This window comes from Aulonocara stuartgranti (genome assembly GCF_965226115.1).
Source record: "Aulonocara stuartgranti genome assembly, chromosome: 11".
Lineage (NCBI taxonomy): Eukaryota > Metazoa > Chordata > Actinopteri > Cichliformes > Cichlidae > Aulonocara > Aulonocara stuartgranti.
This window is the reverse complement of record NC_138947.1, coordinates 23,127,877-23,151,873: the sequence shown is the minus strand read 5'-3', so window position 1 is coordinate 23,151,873 and position 23,997 is coordinate 23,127,877. Positions and strand designations below refer to the sequence as shown.

At 40.6% G+C, this 23,997-nt stretch overlaps 1 protein-coding gene across 2 annotated transcripts; it reads left to right on the top strand.

Annotated features, from left to right (window-relative positions):
• The first annotated feature begins 3,185 nt into the window (after nt 1-3,185).
• LOC309717597 (tumor necrosis factor receptor superfamily member 11B-like) lies at nt 3,186-21,439 on the top strand. 2 transcript variants are annotated; one of them, XM_082552273.1, is made up of 6 exons: nt 3,186-3,624; nt 11,333-11,560; nt 12,308-12,452; nt 17,921-18,136; nt 20,077-20,301; nt 20,605-21,439. In XM_082552273.1, the coding sequence occupies exons 1-6, from the start codon at nt 3,577-3,579 to the stop codon at nt 20,997-20,999; spliced, it is 1,257 nt and encodes a 418-aa protein (XP_082408399.1). In that variant the 5' UTR covers nt 3,186-3,576; the 3' UTR covers nt 21,000-21,439. The 2 variants fall into 2 exon arrangements, with proteins under 2 accessions (XP_082408399.1, XP_082408400.1); XM_082552274.1 differs by lacking the exon at nt 3,186-3,624 and adding an exon at nt 5,578-5,661.
• Nucleotides 21,440-23,997: the final 2,558 nt, after the last annotated feature.

Sequence of the window (23,997 nt, the reverse complement as noted above, 5' to 3'; positions counted from 1 at the left end):
TACTCGGGTTAAACATGATATACAAGTCACTTTGATAATTTAAAAATGTTATTGTTTGGCTTTTTCAGTGTTTTATTTGTTCGTGAGTAAATCGGTTTGGCTGAGATTAAAGTTATTAGATTAGATTAAATTAAATGTAACTTTATTAATTAAGGGTTCCTCCGGGGTTTTCACACAGCTGAATAAACGTCAAACAGAAAACTGATTAAATAGAAGTGTGAGATGGTCGAGAATTTACGCCAGTGTCCTGTTATATTTTAGATAGCAAGGAGCAGACGGCCGAGTTTATTAAACTCCACCGAGACAGCGGTGACGCAAATCTGAAAGCTAGACTGTCCAATTTCACAGCCGTTTACTTCCGGCCAACCCGACCTTCTGAATCTGCCCACGTAGACCACAAAGGCCAGGTCCTCAGGAGGATTCAGCTCATGAATTCGGACATGACTTACAAGACATGTTGAGGAGGCAATTTAGCCATTTGAATTAGCTATGTTGGATCAAGGACACATCTAAAACCTGCAGGACACCGGCCCTCGAGGCCTGGAGTTGCCCACCCCTGACTTAGGTTGCCTGTAGGTGTGAAAGTTAGTGCAAATGATTGTCTCTTTCTTTTAGCAATCTCTCCAGAGTTTACCCCGCCTCTCACCCCACGGTAGCTAGGATGCGCTAGAGCCCCCCCATTACCCCGATAAGGATAAGTGGAATAGAATGGATGGATGAAGCTTTGCAGACTTCGTCACAGCAGCGGAAAATTCTATTTAAGGAGGAAAGCGAAAAATGCTCAGAACAACTGAGAGTGAGTGTTGTATTGTGAGGAACATGGTGAAACTAATTTACCAGGGCCCCCATATGATGAAGTGTGGAACTAAATTTACCACGGTTGACTGAATACATAGTTTCACAGACTATTAAAATGGTTTGGACTTATATTGCCCTTGTTCAGCCGTAGCTAGGTTTTAAAAACAGCTTTGAAATGTGTTTCTTATTCAAGGACGTAGACACACAAACACATACACCAATAGCAGTGAGCTGACATGTCAAATTAGGGATCCATTTGTCTTGCATATAGACACTTTGTGGACTCTAATCACAAAGTGGTTCGGCCTCTAATGGCATGGTTGAGCATGCAATTAGTGTGCAAATCTGCACACATATAAAATCAAAATTAAAATCTAATTAAAATCAAAGCTTTTGCTACATCAGCATTTAGGTGTTTTGCAAGTTTACCCTTCAGTTGCTACCATAACAACGTGTTGTGCACTTTTTGCAGGTGGGGTTTTTGCTACAGTTAATTCCAGGGTTTTGATTGTCTTCTGTTTCTGGTTACCTGCAGTTATCCTTTATTTGCATGATTAGGTGAAAAGTTTTCATTGCACATATTAAAAGAGCTCTTTGTAACTTTCAGCCTTCAGGTGACACTGCCGACACAATAACAGTTACAAGTTCCCTTTTTTACTCATTCGTTTATGAAATCTGTTATGGAAATGAGTTGGTCTGAGATGGGTACAGCACTGGGCAGCTCACTCAGACATCCATGGAGTTAGTCAGGTCAGGCACACACAGCATCGTATGCCATGCACCCAGACAGTACTTGCTAAAGAGAAGTTGCCATGGTCCTAAACAATAGTGGTACTGCTGCTGTGAGAAGTGGATCACCTGCCAGAGATTTGATAAAAAGATGATAAAGTTAAGTAATCACCACATCTTTGTTTGTGCTTATCAAGCATCACCTTTAGAGTTACTTGAAACTTTGTGCGTGTTGTACAGATTGTCCTTTGTTATCCGCATACACACTGATTTTTTCCCCCCTTTAAAAAAGTATTTGCACTCTTTCTACATTCATATGCAATATATGCATGCAGAAACACAGACACATAGTGAGACCTAGCCTTGAGTACATTTTGACAGGCTATTAAAAATAACTGTAGTACAACCGTTGACAGGCCAAAACCAGCCAGCAATTTATGGGCATAGGACAAGTCAGCGAATTGCACTTGTGTGACTTAGATGTGTGTGTATGTGTGTCGGTGGAGCGGTCATGCTCCACTTCACCTCTTAACACCCACGTTTACACTGCGAATACACTGCACACCTCAGCGCCAACTAGCACGTCAGAAAGGCTCGCCGTTCAAGCGTTCCTGTGTGTTTGTGCTCGAGAGGTTGGACGTCCAGCTCCTGCTCCACTATTGTTGTGGTGTACCCTTACCTCAGTGCTGAAAGAGTTGCACAGCATGTGTATTTTTGTATCCTTTTCTTAAAGTATGCATTTGAATGTGCGAGTGTGCGTTTGTGTGTGTCGCGTTGGTCGTATTGTGGTGAGCCGTGACCTCACCACTAACATTTCGCTCACATGCCTTGGACGCCGGTCAGTGGGTGTGCTGTGTGTATTTTCTCTGCTTACGTTGAAACCTTGCGCTTCTACGTCACGGCAGCGGGCTGGGACATTTTGTCATCCTTCTGCATGTGGTGGATGCTAAGCGGATACAAAATGACAAATGGAAAACCAGATCTGTTTTGGGACTTTCAGTGGAAGATGGATATCGATTCAGCATCACGGAGATCACAGCGTGGGTGTGTGGCCTTTTGGGTTTACTATGTGCGTGAGTTACACGTAACTCATCATGGATTTTGTCTGAATTATGGGTGCACTTCTGTCTGGTTAAGGACTTCATTTGCTTTTCTTTTTTAAATCTTTAATTCCCTAGTTTGTCATCCAGTGACATCATCCATTCACAATCTTTTTGCAAGAGCTCCCTCTTTGCTTTCTATGTAGAATGAAGTTTAAAGCGGGTAGCTGAAGTTCTTTGTGCTTTTCTGCTCACTCTACACAAGCTGTGATGGTTAACCTTCTGAGAAAAACAATATTTTTGGTGTTTAATTGTCCTTTTCCACAGTGGGATGTTCAAATAAGCGCTACCGCTCTAGCTAAATGATTTTGGCTGGTCCAAATAAACACACGTCAATCATCATGTTTACATTATGTCAAACCAGGAGTCAAAACATTTATTCTGGAAGAGTCTTCTTTATTCACACTGATTAAAGCTATGTGGGGTTTTTTGGTGCTTTTTAGCTTGTCAAATTAGGTGCTTAACCTTTTTTTTTTTTTTTTTACATGTAAACACTTCTGCACAACGTGCATATGGAAACATACTTTTGCACCTTTGTTCCAGAATGTAATTATGTCCTGGGCCTAGCTAGGTGTAACCTGGCTGCAGCAGGGTGACCTTTCAATTTACAACATGTGGCATATTTTTGGGGAATATTTGTATCCCTAAGAAACCCAGCAAACTTGGCTTAATTGATGGATGAACCCACCTCATGCAAGATACGTTTGGAAGTTGTTTTCTTTGATGTCACCTACGCCATCCACTGTTTTGGTTAATCGCGACGCAGCTCCGATGGATGCTGCACTTTATTTTTAGGATCGGAGAATGAGGAGGGAAGAAGGCAGTGCCTTGGAAAACGTGGGTGGGCGCATGGTCTCTCTCTCGCTCTCCCTCTCGCTCTCTCCTGTATATAGTAAAGGCTCTTTGATGGAGACTCCATCATACCGCAGTTCGCTTTTACGCAGAGAAGATGAGCTCACGGATAGCCAAATCCAAACCGGCGATGAAACTGATGGTGGTGAGTAGCCAAAGTGTTTGCAGCTCCGCTCCTTGGATATGCTCAGCAGTAGAGCAGCACTTTATTCTGAAGGAATGACTTTTTCATCTCTTCTTTTTCCTTCGTTTTTGTGTGTGTGTGTGTGTGTGTGTTTTTTTTTATATATAAAATTACTGATCCTTAGTTGGATTTTGCGATACATAGATTTCAGAAATGCGAATAAATCTGGAGATCTTTGGCATAATTTGAATACAGTGACTTGCATGTATTGTCGTTAAGGGCTAGATAAGGAAAAGCTAAATATTTGCCAACCACATGTTCCCTCTGTGCAGCACGCCTCTGTTCAGGTACTTTGATGATCCCCCATTAATGAGAGGGGCCAGTCTTTAGGCTGTGCGCCACAATCGAAGCGTACCCCTAAATATTGTTCGGTCCTGGTATTTGATGCTGCTATATCGGGCTTTGATAGATGCATTAATATGTGAGCATATAGTTGCTTTTCAGACTCGGCTGCCATTCTCCATATCAGACACAGATGACAATCTAGTTTGTGTATCTGCTGCATGAGTTTGCATATCATTTTATGGTGTGTTGTATCTAGTTTATACTAATAGCAGAAAGTCAGATATATTAGTAGTACGTTTTAGAGCTATGTTAGGATTTTTTTTTTTTTTAAAGAGCTATTCAAGTAAATTGTCCGGTGTTGTTTATGCTGGGGATTTGTTTGCTTTTGGTAATGAATGGAGCTCATGTTTTATTCACTGCTCTGTTCAGCCTCTACATCTTCAAACACGATCTATAGTTTTCTCAGATAAATTAAAGTTGACTCTGGGTAGTATTTCATTGCTTTTAATACCGCATGATTAAAATGAATGAAATGTTATCCTCCAAAAGCAGAGTGGCACGGTGAATTCCCAGCAGATGGTACAGTGTGTCTGACTTTACACCAATTTGCTCCTTTTTTTTTTATGTTGTTTCCATTGGTGTGTTTTGCATGCCGTCCTGTGTCGGGGCCTTTTCTGGTTTTGCATATGTTCATGTATGCTCAAGATGAGTATCAGTCCAGAAACAGATAAAACTCTGTAGCTCCAAAACACTGATCTAATATCCTTTTGGCCTTGTGTGAGAGTGCAGGAAAAAGAGAGATTTTTTTTTTTTTGCCAAGCACGGTCAGTCAGGAAGATGCGTGTTGTTTGTGCGTAATTCAGCGAACACGGCTGTGAAATAGTAGTTTATATGACCATATAATGTGATACTCAGTACAGTTTAGTTCCTCTAACTCAGTGTAGCCTGTCCTAAAATAGGCAAATATTCTGCTCTTTTGTTTATGCATCGTTCAGTTAGTCGGCCAGTACATCAGTCATTTGGTGAGTAAGACGGGCAACTTTCTGGCAACTGTTTACTCAGTCAGTCTTGACTGGCAACATCCAGCCAACATCTCCATCTCCTCTGAATCCACCACATGATATGCTTGTTTGTCTGCCTGTCAGCCAGGCTTGGTTGCAGTCTGTCTGAAAAACAATTCTGTGGTAAATGGAAACTGCAATTTTGGATCTTAAATACACCTCCAGCACCTGTGTGCTGTTCCTGTTGCTCTGCATACTCCTCACACATGTGCTTGTGTTGGCTCCAGAAAAATCTGTTTGGGTCATTGCCCAGCATGATGCCAGTGGAATAGTTCATCCTGTCAACCTGCTTTTATGAAGGCACATGTTTCAATATGTAAACAGTCATTTTCTTTGAAAGGGCAAAAATAACGCACCACTGTCAGAGCAGCAGGTAGTCAGTCAGTTGTTGTTGTCAGTGTGTCAACATGACTGTTAACCAGCATGGTTGGATAATCCTACCTCTAATCCTCATGCATGGACATGCTTTCTCCCCCTTTGTTATTATCCATGATCTACTATCTGAGTTCTCTTTATCTTTACGCCGCCTCCACGTTACGCTCTGCTGTGGCCGTTGGCATTAGCAACAGCAACTTCCTCAAAACTAGCCGCAGGTTCACACGCAGGCTGAAGAAGCTACAGAGAGCTCACTTGGCCAAACACTGGAGAAAGGGTGAGGAATGGCGGGAAAAGACAGAGTCGGGTAGGAAGGTATCACAGCAACATGTTTTAAACAAACAAGCACAAATGTTTATTCAGAAAGCAACAATTGCCTCTAAAGGTTACTTCCATACACCTAACTTCCCGTTTCCATCAACAGTAGGTATTGATAGCAGAAGTTTGTGTGTGGGAGCCTGGGGTGGCTAGGGAGGGGCGAGTGGGATGGAGCAATTAATGGATACAAAGAGGAGAAAGAGAGCCTGCTGTTTATCTCTTACTACTATATGAATCATTCTAAAAACAGCATGACTGATATGATGCAAATTTCTGTAGTAAAAGATTACCTGACATTAGATGTGTAACAACACGAGAACAGTTTGATTTATTTGGTTTGGTTTCAGCAAGCAGAGAAATAAAAACAACCACAAACGTTTAAATTAGTAAAACAGTCCAGATAATCACAGTGACGCGTGATCACAGAAGCAGAAGAAGTAAAGCTTCGGCCCCTCAATATGATCACAGCATAAAACTACAGGATCTCCTCTTTGTATCCAAATGTTGTGCTGGTGTAGCAATTCAGAAAAGTGATCAGATTTGGTCTTAAATAGCTCAGTTATTGCAGAGTTTTAACTAAAGAACTATAAAGCACTTTCTCAAATAACAGCTCCATCACTTGGACAGTTTGCATGTTTGTGTGTTTATCCAACGGCCCAAATATTTTCTGTTTAACATTTTTACAATAAAGAGAAAAACCCAGCAAAAATCACAAAGAAAGGCACCTTCAGACTGGGAAAGATTTTTGCACGGCAGCACGTTTTTTGGGTTAGAGCGCCTTGACACAAAATCCACAATAAACATTAGCTCTCGTGCATAAACGACTCAGTAATTTAGGTTAATCTGTAAAATGTTCTAGCAGCCAGTTAGAGATTAGAAGTTTCTCCAGCGTGAGAACATGGTGTGAGCGCACCGAGCAGAGACTGCTTGATGTGGTGTGGCATCGTGTGTCGCATAAGTGAAAAAAGACATTGACCTGCGCACACACCCACGGAGGCACACATGCACGCGCACACACGCGCGCACACACGCACACACACGCACAGGCTGGAATCCCCCCTCAGACCACCTGCGCTCTGCAGTTAACTGAATCCATGTGCCTGGTGGATAAGCTGGTGCAACGTGGTTTGATCCCTTTGTGCCACAGCTCTTCTCCTCATGCCATGAATTTAAAGCTGACCTCAAGCAAACCGAGCACGGAGTCTGTTTTTTTGCGCTGCATTTCAGCATAGTCCAAACTCTATCTTTCCACGAGCAACACAAAGTATTGTGTTTCTGTTTCATAATGCAGTTGTGAATTACTAAATTGCATTAAAATTTCCCAAGCTCTTTTTATAAAAACATTTGAATCATTTTATCCTGTAGTTTAACCTTTCGGAACACATCAACACAAATGAAATGCATTCGGTTAGTGATAGGACACTGATATTTTGCCTTTTCGTACTAGCTGACCTGTTTGACCTGACCTCTTCACAAACAAATTCAGTCAGAGGGGACGTAAAAAAGGCCCCAATAAACTGCTTTATGTCAGCGCAATAGATTTGCACATAGTTCCAGTCAAAGTATGTCATCATAGTGATAGATCAGTGACAGATAAACAAAACGAAAAGTGTGTGCCTCTGCTCGCTTAATCTCAGAGCCAGTAAATAGCTCACTGGATTGGGTATCACTTGTGTTGAATGTTGTGGGTAGCTAGCACAAGTGAGACGCTTTTGAGACGCTATTGATCCAATATAACCATGTCTGTCACCACCTTCTACAGCATGGAACCCACTCCCGCTGTTTGTTTTGTCTTTATTAAAGAGAAAACATCTCTTAAAGCAGCACATGTTCTCTGTTAAAGCATTGGTAGAAACTTCTCCTCATAAACACGAAGCTTTTTGCTCAGCTCAGTTCAAACGGGATTCGCTGGCACAGGTTATATAAGCAAACTATATCTGATGAAGCGGGTTTATCCAGTATAAATATAGACTGTTTTATTCAAACTTTTTAGTTTAATCCACAGAAATGTGGGAACTTTTTGAGCCTCCTTTTCCAGCAAGCCGTTTTCCAGCGTCGCTTGCAATTATTTACATGTAGCAGCTGCTCTGCCTTGCTCAAGGGCTTTTGCACAGGAATGCTAGAAAATTATCACCATCTCCGTACCTTCACCCTTGATTTTCTCCTCTGAGCTGGCTGAGCTCCAAATAGGATATGTCCCTTGCTAAGCACTCCTCTGATGATGCTAACATTATAATTATGGCTGTCAGTGGCCCCTAGCTGCTGTGTAATTTAGATTTCCCGTGGTCGTCCATGATGTCGTCAGATGGCAGCTTCTAAGGAGACAGACGGGTGAAAAGTTCAGTATCTTTCGTAGCTCTTGATAGATGGAGTCACATGCTCCACAGGACGTCCATCCCAGTGAGTTAATTTTTAAAAAGTTGACATTTTCTCTTCTTCAGTAGCAGAAAGCTACCGTGCTGGGTGGTTGGGATAATTTAGTGCTGCCCATCAGAAAGTGACCAGAAAGCAGGAAGGGCCTTAAATAATGTCTAGAACCTTCTCTGAAAAACATGCAGTCAGATGATCTGAGAGATAACATCTGTATATGCAATAATCTTTCAATATGGAGTCAAACATCTGTTGAACAACACTACTTGTTGTCAAACACTTGTTATACTTTATGAGGGCTGGCCTTGAGTTTTACTTTGTTTTTGTTTTTTTAAAGTCTGCTACATCTGTTTCTCAGGCCTCTGGTTCATTCACTTTGAAGATGACGAAAGCATATGTGCACCGAATACTGCACAACCGAGGCATTTCTCAGACCCAACCTAAAAAGCATCATTGTACTCATTCATTTTTATTACCTTTTATACATTTCCTGTCACTGCTTTGTGCTCGCATGTCACAGATTTAGACAAATCAAACTTGTTTCACAAAAAGTACTAAAGGCAGGACAACAAGGACAGATTGGCTGACAATAAAAAAAATGAACTTTGATAGATTAAAATCAACAAAAGGTGCATGAGAGTCCAACAAAACTAGGTACAAGCACTAGACATCAAAACCTAAACTGAAACAAGATGAAAGGCATGATAGGGATACAGAGGGGAAAGACAGGATTATACAGTGTACATGCAAAGAGCACTAAATGAGAGAACGCAGGTGGAACTAGTAGGGAGGTGGAAATCGGTTACAAAGGTGGTAAAATAAAGGCAAAGACAGCAACTACAAATGAAGCAGATTGCTAAAATAAAGCAGGACATGACTTTAACTGTGACGCAGAAAGCACATATAGACAGACAGAGGGAGGGACAAGCATGCACATGGCAAGCTATTGTGCCATTTGACGGATTTCTAAAACAAAAGGGGCAAACGTTTATCAAGGGCTCTGACCGAGGGTTGGACTGTCCTGCCAGTAAACCACACCTGGATGATCCAGGTGATCCTCTGTTAGTCACTCAGCATACTCCACTCTCCTGTTTCTAAATCAATTGGATTTGGTCTCTGGGCTTAATGGAGTGTATATACACATTTCTTAATTTAAGGAGTAAGACTATGATTATGGGTTTGAATCTTGCTGGGGCCACCCAGACTACAAACAAAGTCATGCTACTGCTCAGCAAGTCGCTGATGAAAGCCTTCCACTGAACATTCGGTGGAAGAGGTCGATAGGTTTTGCCGGGAAAAGCACTGCGCTCTCCAGGCTGTTTGATGTTAGGTTTCTATTATGGTGTGCGAAACCCATTCATCTATTTTTTGCCGTCTTCCTCGGTGATGACCATTGGAAAGGGAAACAGAATAAGATGACGCAAATAACAAAACACGTATATGCAGGGTGCACGTAAAGTAGTAGTGTGGACGTAAACGCAGTGACGCTTAGGAAAAACACGTCATTTGTAGTCATTTGTAGAACGGGCAGTTTGTTCAGTAACATGTGGCAGGACAGGGAAGTCGCAGCTGTACTGCACACTGTTTCTCCCAAACTCACACCCACTCATAAACACGCGTAGATTTCTGGTGAAAAGACCTTTTTTCTTTTTATTCTTCAATATTGATTAAAGGATACAGAGGCAGTCATCATGTAACACACACACACACATTCTGGTTTTCCAGCCATTCTTTAGTTGCATGTTCATTTGCACAAAGTCGACTGTTTTTTGTGGCTCCGAGTTCTAAGGTGAATGGGATAAGTACAAATGCATGCACGCAGGAAGGAGATCAGTGGTGTGCTGCGGGTAATCTGTAGAACAGAGTGGGTGACTGTTTTGTATTCTGGTGGTGAATGGGGAAAGCCCAGTAACCTCCAACAGTACTCTTTATGAACAGCAGCCAGGAGACCACAGAGCGCGCAAACCAGCTCTGAGGAAGATGGTAATTGGACATGAACATCGACTAACACGCACACACCCATATACACTCACACGCGCACGCATTCCTGCATGCTCGCACCCCTGCACACACATGCATGGGAGTTTTTTTTAGTTGTTTGTCATACAAATTCATTTATTTTTGAAGATGCACACATGATATGAAGCAAGAAACCACATGCAAACACACACTCACAGACAATACAAGACGGTCTATTGTTGGTTAGTCGTCCAAGCAGTGAGGATGTATCCGGGCCAACGGGAAAGTCCAAAGAACCAATGGCTAAGGGCCTTTGAGTGGAAGAAGCCTAATGTGTGACAGCTGGTCTGCATGTGCCCTCGACCAGCTAGATTGGCTCCATGTTAAACATGCTCACTAACTGATATCTCATATTTTAGAAATGAACCAAGCGTTTCAGTTTTTGCCTAGGCGATGATACATGGGCTTGTTTTTGTCATTAGTTACACAGGCTTGTCAGAGCCTCGCTGAAAACCACCCACTTTACAGAGTATCCATGACGATGGGCTGGTTTTGGGTGGCTGAGGTGTGGCGTGGATCTTAATCTGGGACAGTATTAAAGTGCGATAGATCACCTCTGAATCACATCAGATGCTTTTCAGCTGCAAAGCAGCCGAGCTTACGGGGCTGCCGGCATGGGTAGGGAACTGCTAGTGAGGGCAGAGAACACAAGGCTGCACAACTAATGCCTGTAATCCTGTGTCATGCACTTCTTTTATTTCAATGTGTAGAAAATTTTGGCATGACTGAAACATCTGAATTCATTTAAAAAGCTTTGGATTAAAGTCAAACAGATGAGAAATGATGCCAGAAGGCCAATAAAATCATTTTGATCCCTTTATTAATCCTAAAAGTTGAGATCAACAAAAAGCATTTACTGAAAATAATGACGAGTTGAGGCAAAACAAAAAGGGACGTTACTGCCCCAAAAGTTTAAAATACACTTGTGTTATTGCTGAGAATTTGTCCCTATAGAGTAATCAATTTATCAATTTCAGGGAAACTAGTCTATTCTGATTCTCTGAACTGCACTCTGAAGAGCAGCAGAAAGAACAGGACCTTATGTCCACCAGGAGCTTTACTGCTCTGACCTTACAGTCAACTCGTTCTTACTGGAATCTTTGGGTTGGCGAGTGCTCCAAAATATAAAAATATTTGATTCTTTTGCCAAAGTGAAGCTGTTCACGAGACGGGTTTCATTAGAGATTTTGTCACTGCTGTTGAGTCAGTTCCTGAAGCGACTTACTTTCTTTCTCTTGCAGCTTTTGACAGCTTCTCTCTCCTGGGCCTTTCAGCAGCAAGCTGAACAACCAACGTACCAGCACCGTGACCCCGCGACATCCGCGTTCCTCACGTGTAACCAGTGCCCACCTGGCACAGCGGTGAAACGACACTGCACTGCCGACATGCCCACAGAGTGCCAGCCCTGTCCTGACAGGCATTTCGCCGAGAACTGGCACTGGGGGGAGAAATGCCAGTACTGCACCTCGGTACGTATGAGGCCATCAACCTAACATTCAGTTCTAGTTTTTCTTCTTAATAGAAACTAGGGCTACATGTTTCATGAGGCCGATAATGGTTCCTTTGTTTTGTGTTCAGACCGTAACTGACGGGTTTTTGTGACAATTACTGGATTTTGTAGTAAAAAAAGATCAATGTATCGTCTCATACCTAAAAGAATTTCCCAGAGCTGAAATCAAAGTATGGTCAGGAATTATGCACATACCTTTAGTTTTTTGTCTTCCAGCTTTTTTCAGTGGTGCTTTTATGTGGCTTTGCTGGTGTCTTTTCCCAAGATGCATGACCTTACTGTTTATTTATGTTTTGGTGCTGCATTTGTCTTTTTTTTAAGCCAGTATTTCCACTTCAGTTTTTGTTACTAAAAATGAAAGTCCCAGTTTGCTCATTGTGGTAGAATGATCTTCCCCCAGAGTTTTGATGTTTCTCCTCCGCAACTCCAGATAAATTACGCAATCACCACTTTTTCATGATAATCCTTGTATTGTTAACATGTCTGCTTTGTGATGCTTTTAAATTTCAGTTTTCGTCTTCCCAACAGACTAATATGATATTTGAGACAAGTTGCAGAGCGGAAGCATGATGTTCTTTATGACCTGCGTTGCTGTGAACTGCTGTGTTGTTTATAGCAACACATGCAAATAAACTTTTACCTACATTTTCTGTGCGTGTGCAGCTTTACAGCTTCACATGTGTGACCTCTCTGTGTTCCCGTTTAGGTGTGTAAGGAGAGACAGCTAGTGAAGCAGCAGTGCAACAGCACTCATGATCAGCTGTGCGAATGTGCTCCAGGTTTCCACCTAGTGATAGAGTTCTGTATCGCACACAAGGCCTGTTCACCTGGATATGGAGTGGCAGCTTTAGGTAAGAGTAACATCCACATTAAGAATATTATTCAGACTGAGCAGTTTCTATAGGAATTGTTTGAAAAACGAAAACAGCTGGTTTGGGCAGCACAAAATGCTTTGATTTTTTTTTTTTAACTGAAAATGATGATCAGAAATTCTGCAAAAGGCAGTTAAGAATTAATAAAATCATAAATAGATAATGATTTTTAATCAAATTGCTACTGAGGCCCATTTTCAGCAGCTGTTGTTCCGGTGCAACATTTTGCAAATTTATTGTTTTACAAAAAAATCAAGAGTACCGTTCCTTTCACAAACCACCGTTTCCTGAAGCTGCCAGTCAAGGACCTGGGAGGCATTCTGCACTGACGCCTCCTGCTTTCTTTTTTTGTGGTTAACTCAGGCTACTTCTGTTAAGGCAGCGGTCTGTGAAGATATTTCTGTGGTCCTGCAAGTAGCCAAATTCACTGCTTGATTAGGGAGAGAAACTGTTTCCAGCTGTACAAAAGGCCACTCAAGTGGAAAAATGGGCCTCTGCAGATGTTATGTATATTAAAAGCAATCAATAATTTATGATTAAGGGTAATCATTTACAACATTTCTGACTATTTCCATATCATATCAAATAAAACAAATGTGTTTTTCCTCCTAAAGAAAGGAGATTCCAGGGTGACGTCAAACCTTTGTGTAAATTGGACTTAAATGAGTAGATTGCTACCAGAAGCAGGAGTGTAAATATAAGGCTCGCGGGCCAGATTTGCCCCAACAAAGACTGCAGTCCAGCCCACTGGAAATCTTTAGAAAGTGTAAAAAGGAGATACATTTTTAATTTCAATTGTATTTTTTAATACATTTTACAGCTTTTCCTGCCGATAAAGCGCTCCCCCAGAGGCACCAAAAGTAATGAAATAACAGATAAACAATTCAATGACAGAAACAATTCATTTTTTTATGATCTACTATAGAATTTTTTCACAGTAAAATAAATAAATAAATAAATAAAATAGGCATTTTTTTAATGAACAAAAACTTTCTGTGGCGACAAGCTGCCAGAACCTTTTTATTTCTTACAGTGTAGGCAGTAGGAAATACATGTAAATAAACAGTTTCTTTCATTTACTGCAGGATTCCTTTATCAGGGGGAAACACTCCGTTATACTTTTTAAAAATAAATAATCAGATTTTATATTATTATATTATTTCACATATCAAATGCATAGTTAAACTGATAGGAAAGGGCTTTCAATGGTCCAGCCCATTTAAAATCTAAGTGGGCTGCATGAAGCCCACCGTGTACAATGGAATTTGACTTTGCTGACATCAGGTGTCTGTAATAGCGCAAGAGTAAATTCAGTCTGCATGTAGACTAGACAGTTGTAGTGGTTTATCTTAGTGAGTAAACATGAGAAAAGTGCAGTATGTGTGCTCAAAGGGACACTCAGTCTGCGTGTCACTGTAACAAGTATCTTTTCTTTGATCTTCTTTTGATCTCACCAATTTCCCGGGCGGGTTACACTGGACTGGCCTGTCAGGAACTTTGATAAAGCAGAGAGATGCGTCAGTTACATTTTCACATTCAGATATGTTCTTAATTATATTACCAGACACCAGGTTTTTCTTCCTCTTCTTCCGAATATGTGAACCAAACCCATTCCTGATGAGCATCTCCCTTTTCACAGAAAAAAACCTTTTTAAAGTGTTTCTTAGAAATGTCCTACTTCTCTGTTTGTGTCTCTTCCTCACAGAGGTATTTTCACCATCTCCTGCTCTGTGTTTCCTGGCAGTGAGAGGCTATCAGGGTTTTTGATGTAGCTGTTAAAACATGCAAAGCATGCTTTGTTGTACTTGTGAACTAGAGCGCTAGATGTGTGAAACGGGCAGTTAAGTTGTAGCTAAGAACAATCTTAACAACTTTATTGCTACATATGCACGATTAAGCTGAGTAACTGGCGCATAAATGCATTTGTCCATGTTGAGAAAAAACAAAATAACTTGATAACTTGTTTCTGAGTCAACAGGAGAACTTGAAAAGTTAGTCTTGACATCATAAAGTGTCTGTGCAAATAAAACAGTCACGTATGTCCTGAAGGTGTGAAATATGTAACTATAGCCTTTCTCCACAAAATGTATCTAATACAGAACTTGGCGTTCTGTATTAGATACATGCTGTATATCAGTGTTCTAACACTGATATACAGCATGTCTGACCTGACTCAGTCTCTTCCACTTTAGTCTGTGTTGTTAGTGATATGAAGTCCTTTGAATGGTCAGCAAGACTAGTTATAGAAATGCCTGTCCATTCCAGAGTTCATCAAACCGTGAAAACAAACTGTCTACTGGCATCACTCAGAAAATTCAGGTTACTTTGTGTCATTCAGTGTGCGCCAAATGAACCACAGCAAATGTATATATCATTATAATAGCTATAACTCATTTCCTTTGATTCCAGGCCTTCAAAGCTAGCCATGTAGCTTTATCTGTGACTTTTTTTTTTTATCACATCCTGTAGTGTTGAAAGGTTTTTATGTAAATCAGAGAAGCTAAATCAGAGTGTTATGAATCTTCTATGTCTACAACCCTCAGATAAATTATTATTTGCACAGTATTGTTGTCTTCGGTTTTAAAAGTAAGCAACAGATGATAATGTGACATTTTGAAAGAGTGAAAGCACTTTCTCATTTGTTCCTTTTGTACCTGATAATGCAAATTGTAAAGCATAAAGAGGAAACTTGAGCGATGAGTCATCAACTTATTTCGCCCTTCCTGTGCTTCCTCTTAGAAATAATGTGATGCAACAGTTTCTAGTTTCTCCGGCAGTTTCAACTTAGTCAGTGTGATGTCTCAGACCTTACAAAGACTTAAAATTACGCTGTAGTTTCTGTGTATATGTACTGTATATGCGATGGTCCGTGCAGGTCTATTGGTTGGCATGAGGCTCCAAATGGACTTCTGCATAGTAGCAGTTTACTACAACTAACCCTGGACATGGTCATCAAAAATAAACTGCGGTATTTAAATGATGATCAGTTGTTACCAAGGGAGCCAGATTGTGCCAAGAAAATATCCCCACAACATAACAGCACCAACAACAATCTGAGCCACTGATACAAAGCAGGACGGATCCATGGATTCGTGATAGCCTCTGCTTCCTGCTCTTAGGTGAAAAGAGTGGCACCCGGTGTGGTCTTCTGCTGCGTAAGAGGTATGCAGAAGAGCATCAGATATGCCTCTTGCCTTCCTAAAAGCTCAAAGCCATTTGTTCAGTCTCCTCTGACCATTCTCTATAAACCCTAGAGATAGTTTTTTGTATACTTGGACCAGTCTGCCTGGCACCAACCGTTTAAAGCCATTGAAATCACCTTTCTTTCCCTTTCTGATGTTTAGTTTGAACTCTAGTTGCCATGTTATTTGCTGACCAGATATTTCTGTTAACAAGCAGTTAGACAAAGACCTGATAAAGTGGCTGGTGAGTTTTTAATGTTCTGCAGCTGCGTGAGTCCATGCAACTATCATTCATGCTTAAGAGGTATTGTGTCCATCAACACCTGATACAATAACCATGCGCCAATAACATAGTGGATATCCAATCTGATATTTTTTTCAGATTCCTTCCTTAGTGTGTCTGTAGGAACTGTTGGTGAGAAAGTCTGATTTTAAGCATACCAGTGCACTGAATCTGGTATTTGTACTGGAACCACAGCATAAACTAACACCAACCTTCTCATGACTTCATGTTAAACTTTGGACCAGAGTCCAGAAATCACAAGGATGAAACAACATTTTCCATCGATTGTGGTTATCATGTGACCCCTGCAATACTTTTTTCCATAAATTCCACTGACCTTAATCCACAATCAGCAGACATGAGACAGCAATTTAGGGGATCTCCCCCCCCCACTGAAGCTGAAAAACTTATTATGTAATGCCTCGAGCTGTGGTTACACCACAGGATGCTGGGTCAGTCTTCTGACAACACAAGCCTTTTATGACTCCGTCCTCTCCCCCTTGATCTCCTGATTGTTTGTTTCTGGTTAGAATTCTTTGTCATTCTCCGAATGGGATTTGCTATGTGGTTCATCTGTGTTTTTGGAATCCGATCGATATGGTAGACAGTACGGGGGGAGGGGGGAACAGCGTGCAAATCAAGTTTTCGTGAGTAATTTTTTTTTTTGCCTCTTCCATGTTTGTTTGATCATTATATTGTTAGGCAAACAAGTGTTAGATCATCAAAATTTCCAAAATACCCAAGATTTATTTTTGTTCAACATTTATTTAGTCAGGTGACGACTTCCTTGATTAAATAAATCAGCAGTAATTAACTTGGAAACCAGTTTTCTAGAGCAGACTGAACAAGCAGCATCGAAAGTTGCACACAAAACTACAACTACAACTACTAACAATAGTAGTAGTTAATATTATCACTATTATAAGCTGTCATTATAATAAAACTTTGATGAACAACAAATCAATGATTCATACAATGTGTTTCATCTATACATGTCTAGAGTCTTTAGTCAATAACTAGTAAACCTTGTATTACATAAACATTAACGATAATATGTGCACCATTAATCAGATCTAAAGCAATTTCTTTTAGCAAAGTGCTGACATGCATTCTTTAAATTTTTTTCCGCAGAGGAAATTCTGAGAAATTGACATTAAAGTCAGCAATAAAATATAACCATCATACTACAGTTATAGGCTGTCACGTTGTCATCTGACAGAGTACATGCTTTGTCATGACTCGCAGAGGAAACGTTTTTGATTGTTTTTTATGCATATAAGGCGATGGTTTCCTATTTGACGATATGTTTTCAAGAAAGGACGCATTGTACCATGGTAGCGGGAAACTAATCAAAGGTTAAATCTGAAATAAGCATGGCTTGTCGTCCCACGCACTTTCACTTCAAGATCAAAATAAAATGAGGATGTGATTACTAGTTCCACTTCATGGACTGTCATGCGTGCTGATGGTCATATACCAGAAGTTGTGATGGTTTCCTGTAATGGTATTGTGGCAACTGTCAAATGAGATTATAAAAAAAAGGTCACGTATCTAAATATAGTTTTAAAGTTGCAGCATATTATAGTAAATCAACTGTAAAATAAAGTTCTCAAAACATGCCTACGTATTACTATTAGAAGTGGCTTTGGCTGCAAAAAAATCAGCTGACAAATCACATTGCAGCTAAGTCACATGACATCATAGTAAGAGCATGTAAGATACAGAATGAGGGCGGTGTAGTGACTACGACTGATATGAGTCATTCTCTGAAACACGCTCTCAGTATGATGAGCTTTCACATGTCTCTGCGGTTCTTAGAATCACATCTGCTTCTTTTTGCACTAAATGGTGAAAATGGCTGAGTTTCAGTTAAAGCTCTAGATGAGAAAAAAAATCTGTGGTTAGGTGCTTTCTCACATGCTCATAAGCGTCACTTCTATCAGTTTTCATTTGCAAAACTTATCTCTGTAAATCTCTTCCAGGTACGCCAGTGAGTGACACAGTGTGTGAACTTTGCCCTGATGGTCATTTCTCCCCGGGTGGCTCCTCCACCAAGCCGTGCCAGCCTCACACGAACTGCTCAGAATTGGGCCTCAAGACACTGAGATGGGGCACGTCCACTGCAGACAGCCAGTGTGGCACTCCGGACAAGAAGGCAACGCTGGAGTGCTCTCATCATCACACTTTGTGCCAGACTGGTGAGAACATACGCGCTGTCATGTTGGGCATGGCGCTGCAGAAAAAGATCATATGGAACGTTTTAGGACTAATCCTGGAATTTGGGTTGATCATTAGCGCAGTGTTTATCCAACACACACACATAAACGCGCGCGCACGCACACACACATGCACCAGTGTTGTTGAGTTAACCTCAGCTGTCAACAACTTAAAAATCAACTTGAAGTGAATTATTTCAAACATGTGGTCATTTTCACTCCTAAAGGCAGGGGATTTCCTCGGTCAGGTTCGCTGTCCAGATTCCAATCTTTTGCAAATTCTTGCGTGCCTTAAAACCAACACAGCAGTGAAAACCAAAGGGTTGAATGCTGGATGTTTATGGCATTGTTGTCAAAAAGACCCATGATGGATCAATTACCCCCTTTAACTGTCACATCCCCAAACACAATAACAGAGGAAACTGAGTCAAAGGAGACGCAAGGCACGCTGGTTGCTCTTTGTTACTCAGACTTTGACTGTGACAGATGCTGAAGGATAATTTGAGATGAGAAGCCGCAAGTATGACACTAAATTCCCAGACCGTGAGAAACCACAGACACTGGAGAACACACACATGCAGATGTACAGACCCTGGCGCACTCATATGCCACACTTAGACGAAAACACACAAAGCTGTGGTCCCTCTGGGAGGGTGATGCTCTCCTCAAACATTCATTCACAAATTGCCTTCCTGGTAACTACACCACCGCAGAGTGCCTGCTTCAAATCCTGGAACAGCTTAGCAGTGTTTCTGAGCAAAAAATGTAAAATTGAAAGCAGTTGGGATTCCCAAAGTCGGTATTAAGCCACCAGGAAGTCACTGTTAGTTGTGGTGCGAGCCGCAATTACATCACTCATAAATTACTGAAATGATCAACATGAAACATGAAATTTGGTGTAATTTCACATCATCTTTAATAAAAAGGATGTGAAATTGCACATTATATGAAGTGTGTCCGGTTGGGAGTGTCCTCAGCGAAAGCAGGAAGAAGAATGTTCGCTTGGCTGCCTTAAAAAATGTAGAGCAACAGGCTCGGCTACAGTTTGGCTCGGCTAGTAGGAGTGATCCCAATGAGTAACAGAAAGAAAAGACAGCTGTGGTTCTCTCGTGGTCAAATTACAAGGCAACACTCTAAACATAGGCAAAACACATGCAAACACAAAAAATATGCAGAAGTAAACTGATGAAGTATTGAAATATTAAAATCCGTTATATCTAATTTTAAACTGCCTTCAATTAGGAACAAAAAAAAAGAAATTAAAGTTACTTTATGTTGTTATCCCAGATTCCCAGATTGACGTTATTAAGGTGGAGACTATGGAGTCTTTACTGTTGATTTTATGGTTGAAGAGTTGCAGTGACACAGATGAATAAGCAAAACATAGTGAAACTGTTACGTCAGTAAACATAGTGTGTAATGTCAGTTACACAGCGATGTCTATTTAAAGTGTGCAAACATGCGGTAATGTGCCACCACAAACTGTCGTGGAATCGCTCCACAAATGTGCAATTGGGACTTAGGTGGGAACCTCTAAGGTTAGTTTGGCATTATCTACAGATACCGATTTAAACAAGGGGTGAAAAATAAAAGATCTAAAAGACATAAATATGTTTAACATAGCTGATCGCACTAAGATGTCAAGCATTGTACTAAAAGCTGGGCCATGTTTGGGCAGGTGTCACTCTACCAGCCCGCTTGTCATACTGGAATACATACAGCCAATGGTTTGGAATTTACTAAAGTTGTTTTATTACTTGTGAACATTTACTCATTTGTAACAGGTTGTTACAAATGTTACATATGTTACATATGTTACATATGTTAATTCCTTCTGGTTTAAGCAAATGGATATCAAGCATCACTATCCAGAACTTTTGTGCATGTGTGTGTTTTCAAGCCCACTTTGCTTCTCTTTCCAGATGTGACTCTTTGTGAAGAGGCGGTTTTCCAGTCGCTAGCCTCGCTGCGACTTTCCTCGGTGCCCCTGGAACGACTGTTGGACAGTCTTCCTGGGAAGAGGGTGGATCGCAAGAGCCTGGAGAGGCTGAAGAAGACCTGCTCTCCCCAGCAGCAGGTTCTCCACCTTCTGCGACTGTGGAGAGAGCAGAACAAAGACCAGGACAAGCTGTATGGCTTCATACAAGGTATAAAATAAGATTTACAAGAATGCTGCACCAGCACAAACTGGGTTTTTGTTTAGAAAAAAAAAAGGAAAAAAGACTCAGAGATTTTAGAGACTGACCTAGTTGCACATATGTTGCTGTGAGTTTCTTTCTCAAGGTGCAAAATACAGGGAGGAGAATATTTAAATCAAGCGCACAAACTGACCACACATATGAGCAGCGTCTGAGTGTTGTGCTCACATGCTATTTTGCCCTGTTTAACATATCTGTTTGCTATTTTAATTTTTGCATTGGTGTACTAATGTAAACATACTTTATTTGAAGGTGTGAACCACTGTGAGAGGAAGGTCTCCCGCTGCAGCAGTCTAAAAAACCTGACGCTCGACGACCTCATGAAGGTAACGAACAGCTTGCCGGGAGTGAAAGTTAAGGAGGCGGATGTCCAGGCCGTGGTCTCTTCTTGCCTCCCCAGGCAGTACATTCTGCATCTTCTTCACCTCTGGAAAAAAGCAAACCACAACCTGGACCTACCAAATGCTCTGTCTCACAGTCTCAGGGTCCTGCGCAACCAACAGGCACCACGTTATCTGCTCAAAGGCCTGAAGAAGATCAGCCGCATCATTGGAACCACCTCGGCACAAAAGATGTTTCAGAAGATGTTTGTCAGTATGCTTCAGGATGGATCGTGTTTTAAAGCCCATAAGCCATTAAATGAATAAGCAGTACACAGGTACAAATAGAAATAGATACAACCTAAAGCATAAATAAACACTATTTCACTGACAAAAAAGGGAACACTAAAAAGATACACAATGAGCAGGGAGGTGCATTTTTTTTGTAATAGTGAGAGGGCTTTATAATATCAAAGCTATGCATATACTGCCTAAAAATGGGTTTTCCTAACTTTAACATGGAAGGAAAGATGGAAAAATAAATTTGTCTTTCCTTCTCTGATTTTTTTCTGACCTAAACGAGGCACTAATAACTTCATCCTCAGTCCACGGTAACCGTCCGCAAGGAAGAATCTGACAAAAAAAAGAGGTGTTCACACATCTGTGTACTGAATACGGATGTAAAATAAAAGGTTTTTGAAAAAAAAAAGATTTTTTAGAACTTCATGACTGGAGTCTGTGAAAAATTTAAAAAAAATGTTATTTAAGATGTAAATATTAATACTATTTTATAGAAAATGGTCCGGCAGATGTTGTTATTGTTGCTTTCTCGCTGTTTGAGAGGAAGGATTTGGTTTCATAATGAAATATTTTTTCTCATTTGTTGGTGTGTTTGTTCTGGACTGCTGACAAGCAAAGCTCATCGTTATTATTTTGTAGTTGTTACTTGTATGAATGTACAAAGGAGTGCAATTGTTTTCTATTTAAAAAAAAGTAATTTTTACTTTCTGAACATGTAAAGGCTTATGTTTATTACTTCTTAGAAATACTGGATTCCAAATGCTGCAAGTTAATGAAGTGATATTTGTTTTATATTTTTGTTGTATCGCGTTTTTACTATAAGTGTATGATCTTTGTTGTATATATGCCTGACTGGTACTTTTTAAGCTTGTTTAAGTTGTGAACATTGATAACAAATGATCTGACTAAATTCAGTGTGTAAAGATGTATTGTTTCATTATAAATATGCAATGAACAGACAGACGATTTTAGTCTTGTGATTTCATAGCAGTGTTAAATTTTGGAGAAACCCCCCCCCAAAAAACATTGTTTTCTGGTAAATCAACTATATTGTATGCTTTTAGTTTTAAAATCCTCCAAGGGTGCCTTCCCTGAGATGGAAGGGGACTGAATGGCTGACTGGATCAAACAATCTGTACTTCTGATCTCTTGACTGAGAAGAATTTGGTCTTCCCCAGCTTAGCGATCAAGGCGTACAGTGAGTTTCCTGACAGAGCCACTTTGATGTGAGTCACCTACATTAGATCAGCTTTTCCAAGATGTCAGTGTAGCTTCTATTTACACCAAAGTGCACATGAAGCCTGCCAGGATTAGAAACAGAGGCACTGCAGTTACATTTGGATATAGGCCTTGATGATTTCTCTAAGTATGAAAGTGCAGCTGACGTTTCATGGTGGGTCAAATGTCTGAAGTTAAAGGATCACGGTGCATGTAATGTGTACTATAATCATAACTTGATGCTGATTTCATGTATATCTCACAGGCAGTATCATTTTTCTGTAGCGGTGAGGACTTAAGAACTCAGTGATTGAATGGCATAGAAGTGACGAGTGCAAAAACCTTTTATGGCCAGGATACATTCTGAATTACGCACAGAGGATGTGTCACATTTCAGATCATCTGGTTTTGAAACCCATATTTCACATGAGCGAGTGCCAGTTTTCAGCATGTGACTGAAAGGTTGACCTGATTTTGAGTCGACACACCTACGCAATCTTCTAAACCTTGTGTACCTCGTGTAAATTCCGCAAAGCCAGCACGATACATAACATCTTAAAAGGACTCACAATAAGTGCTACTCAACTAAAAAAAAAAGTCATATGGCCACATCGGAAGAGCTGAAAAAAGATATGAAAATCAGCACATTTAAATATGGTATCATTTGCATTTTTTAGACTACACAGCGTTTTTAAACTGTGGATTCTGGCATGTTTGCAATAATAATTTAAAGAACAAAATTAGGACCATGAATCGTGCAATACAAAGTCAGTTAGAACCTAAGAAATAAAGGACATTTGATAAATGTAGGTCGTACTTGTGGGCACAAAGCATTTCCTGCACCGACAAAGCAGTAAATGTGACATTTTATTGCAGGCTGTAAAGTGTGCACATGATAGACTCATCATGCCTATTAGTTGTCGATGCAAGCTAAGAAAACCACTCTAAAGCAGCGGTCTCCAACCCCCGGGCCACGGACCGGTACGTGAGTCGTTTGGTACCGGGCCGTGAGAGTTGAGGCTCGGGTGTGAAATGTACAGTTATCGGGGACTTTATTGGTTTTTAGCATTATTTTGTTATCGTTTTTATCGTTAACTCGGTTTTCCTGGGTCTTCTCACGTGTGTTATGAATAAATCTTATTTTTTTCTGTACCGGTACTAGCCTGTCCGTGAAAATATTGTCAGGCATAAACCGGGCCATGGCGCAAAAAAGGTTGGGGACCGCTGCTCTAAAGGATAATTTTGAACCCTTTTCCCTCAAACTCCTTATCAGCCCATCCCAAAATAAACAGCACACTTGAGGATTGAGTGAAAAACTCAAGTTTCATTTGTTTTACAGCATCACACAGGAAACAAGAAACACTGCATTAATGGATCCTTGGTCGTTAGGAGCTTAAGGGAGATGCTGTAAGTTAGTCACACCAAACCAGCTGGTTCCTAAACCGTCAGCACTTTAAATGTTGGAGATTCGGGAGGATCAAATAGGGAGGAGACACGTTGTCCTTCCTCCTGCTGCTGATTTTAATATCCTAGATCTTATTTCCAGTTATTCCCAGTGAAAATTCCTGCCCCTATTTAAAATTCAGAATTCAGGCCTTTCTGAGTCAGAGTGGATACAGACCTCAGCAGCATCGCCATCAATGCAAGACGATGATCATTATGAGACGAAGGAAAAAAACACCATCTACTGTATCGAGGTATTACTATTACAGAATCGTATAATTAGTTGCCTATAAGTATAGTTATACTAGATTACAACTGTAGTATGTGAGCTACACTTATCAGCAGGTACTGTTCGTCTCCACAG

What these genes read in the sequence shown, in the direction of transcription:
- LOC309717597 (XM_082552273.1), top strand. Translation starts at nt 3,577, where the DNA reads ATGAGCTCACGGATAGCCAAATCCAAACCGGCGATGAAACTGATGGTG. An exon ending in AATGCCAGTACTGCACCTCG is followed by an intron (nt 11,561 to 12,307) that starts GTACGTATGAGG and finishes GTTCCCGTTTAG; the next exon opens with GTGTGTAAGGAGAGACAGCT. An exon ending in TCACACTTTGTGCCAGACTG is followed by an intron (nt 18,137 to 20,076) that starts GTGAGAACATAC and finishes TTCTCTTTCCAG; the next exon opens with ATGTGACTCTTTGTGAAGAG.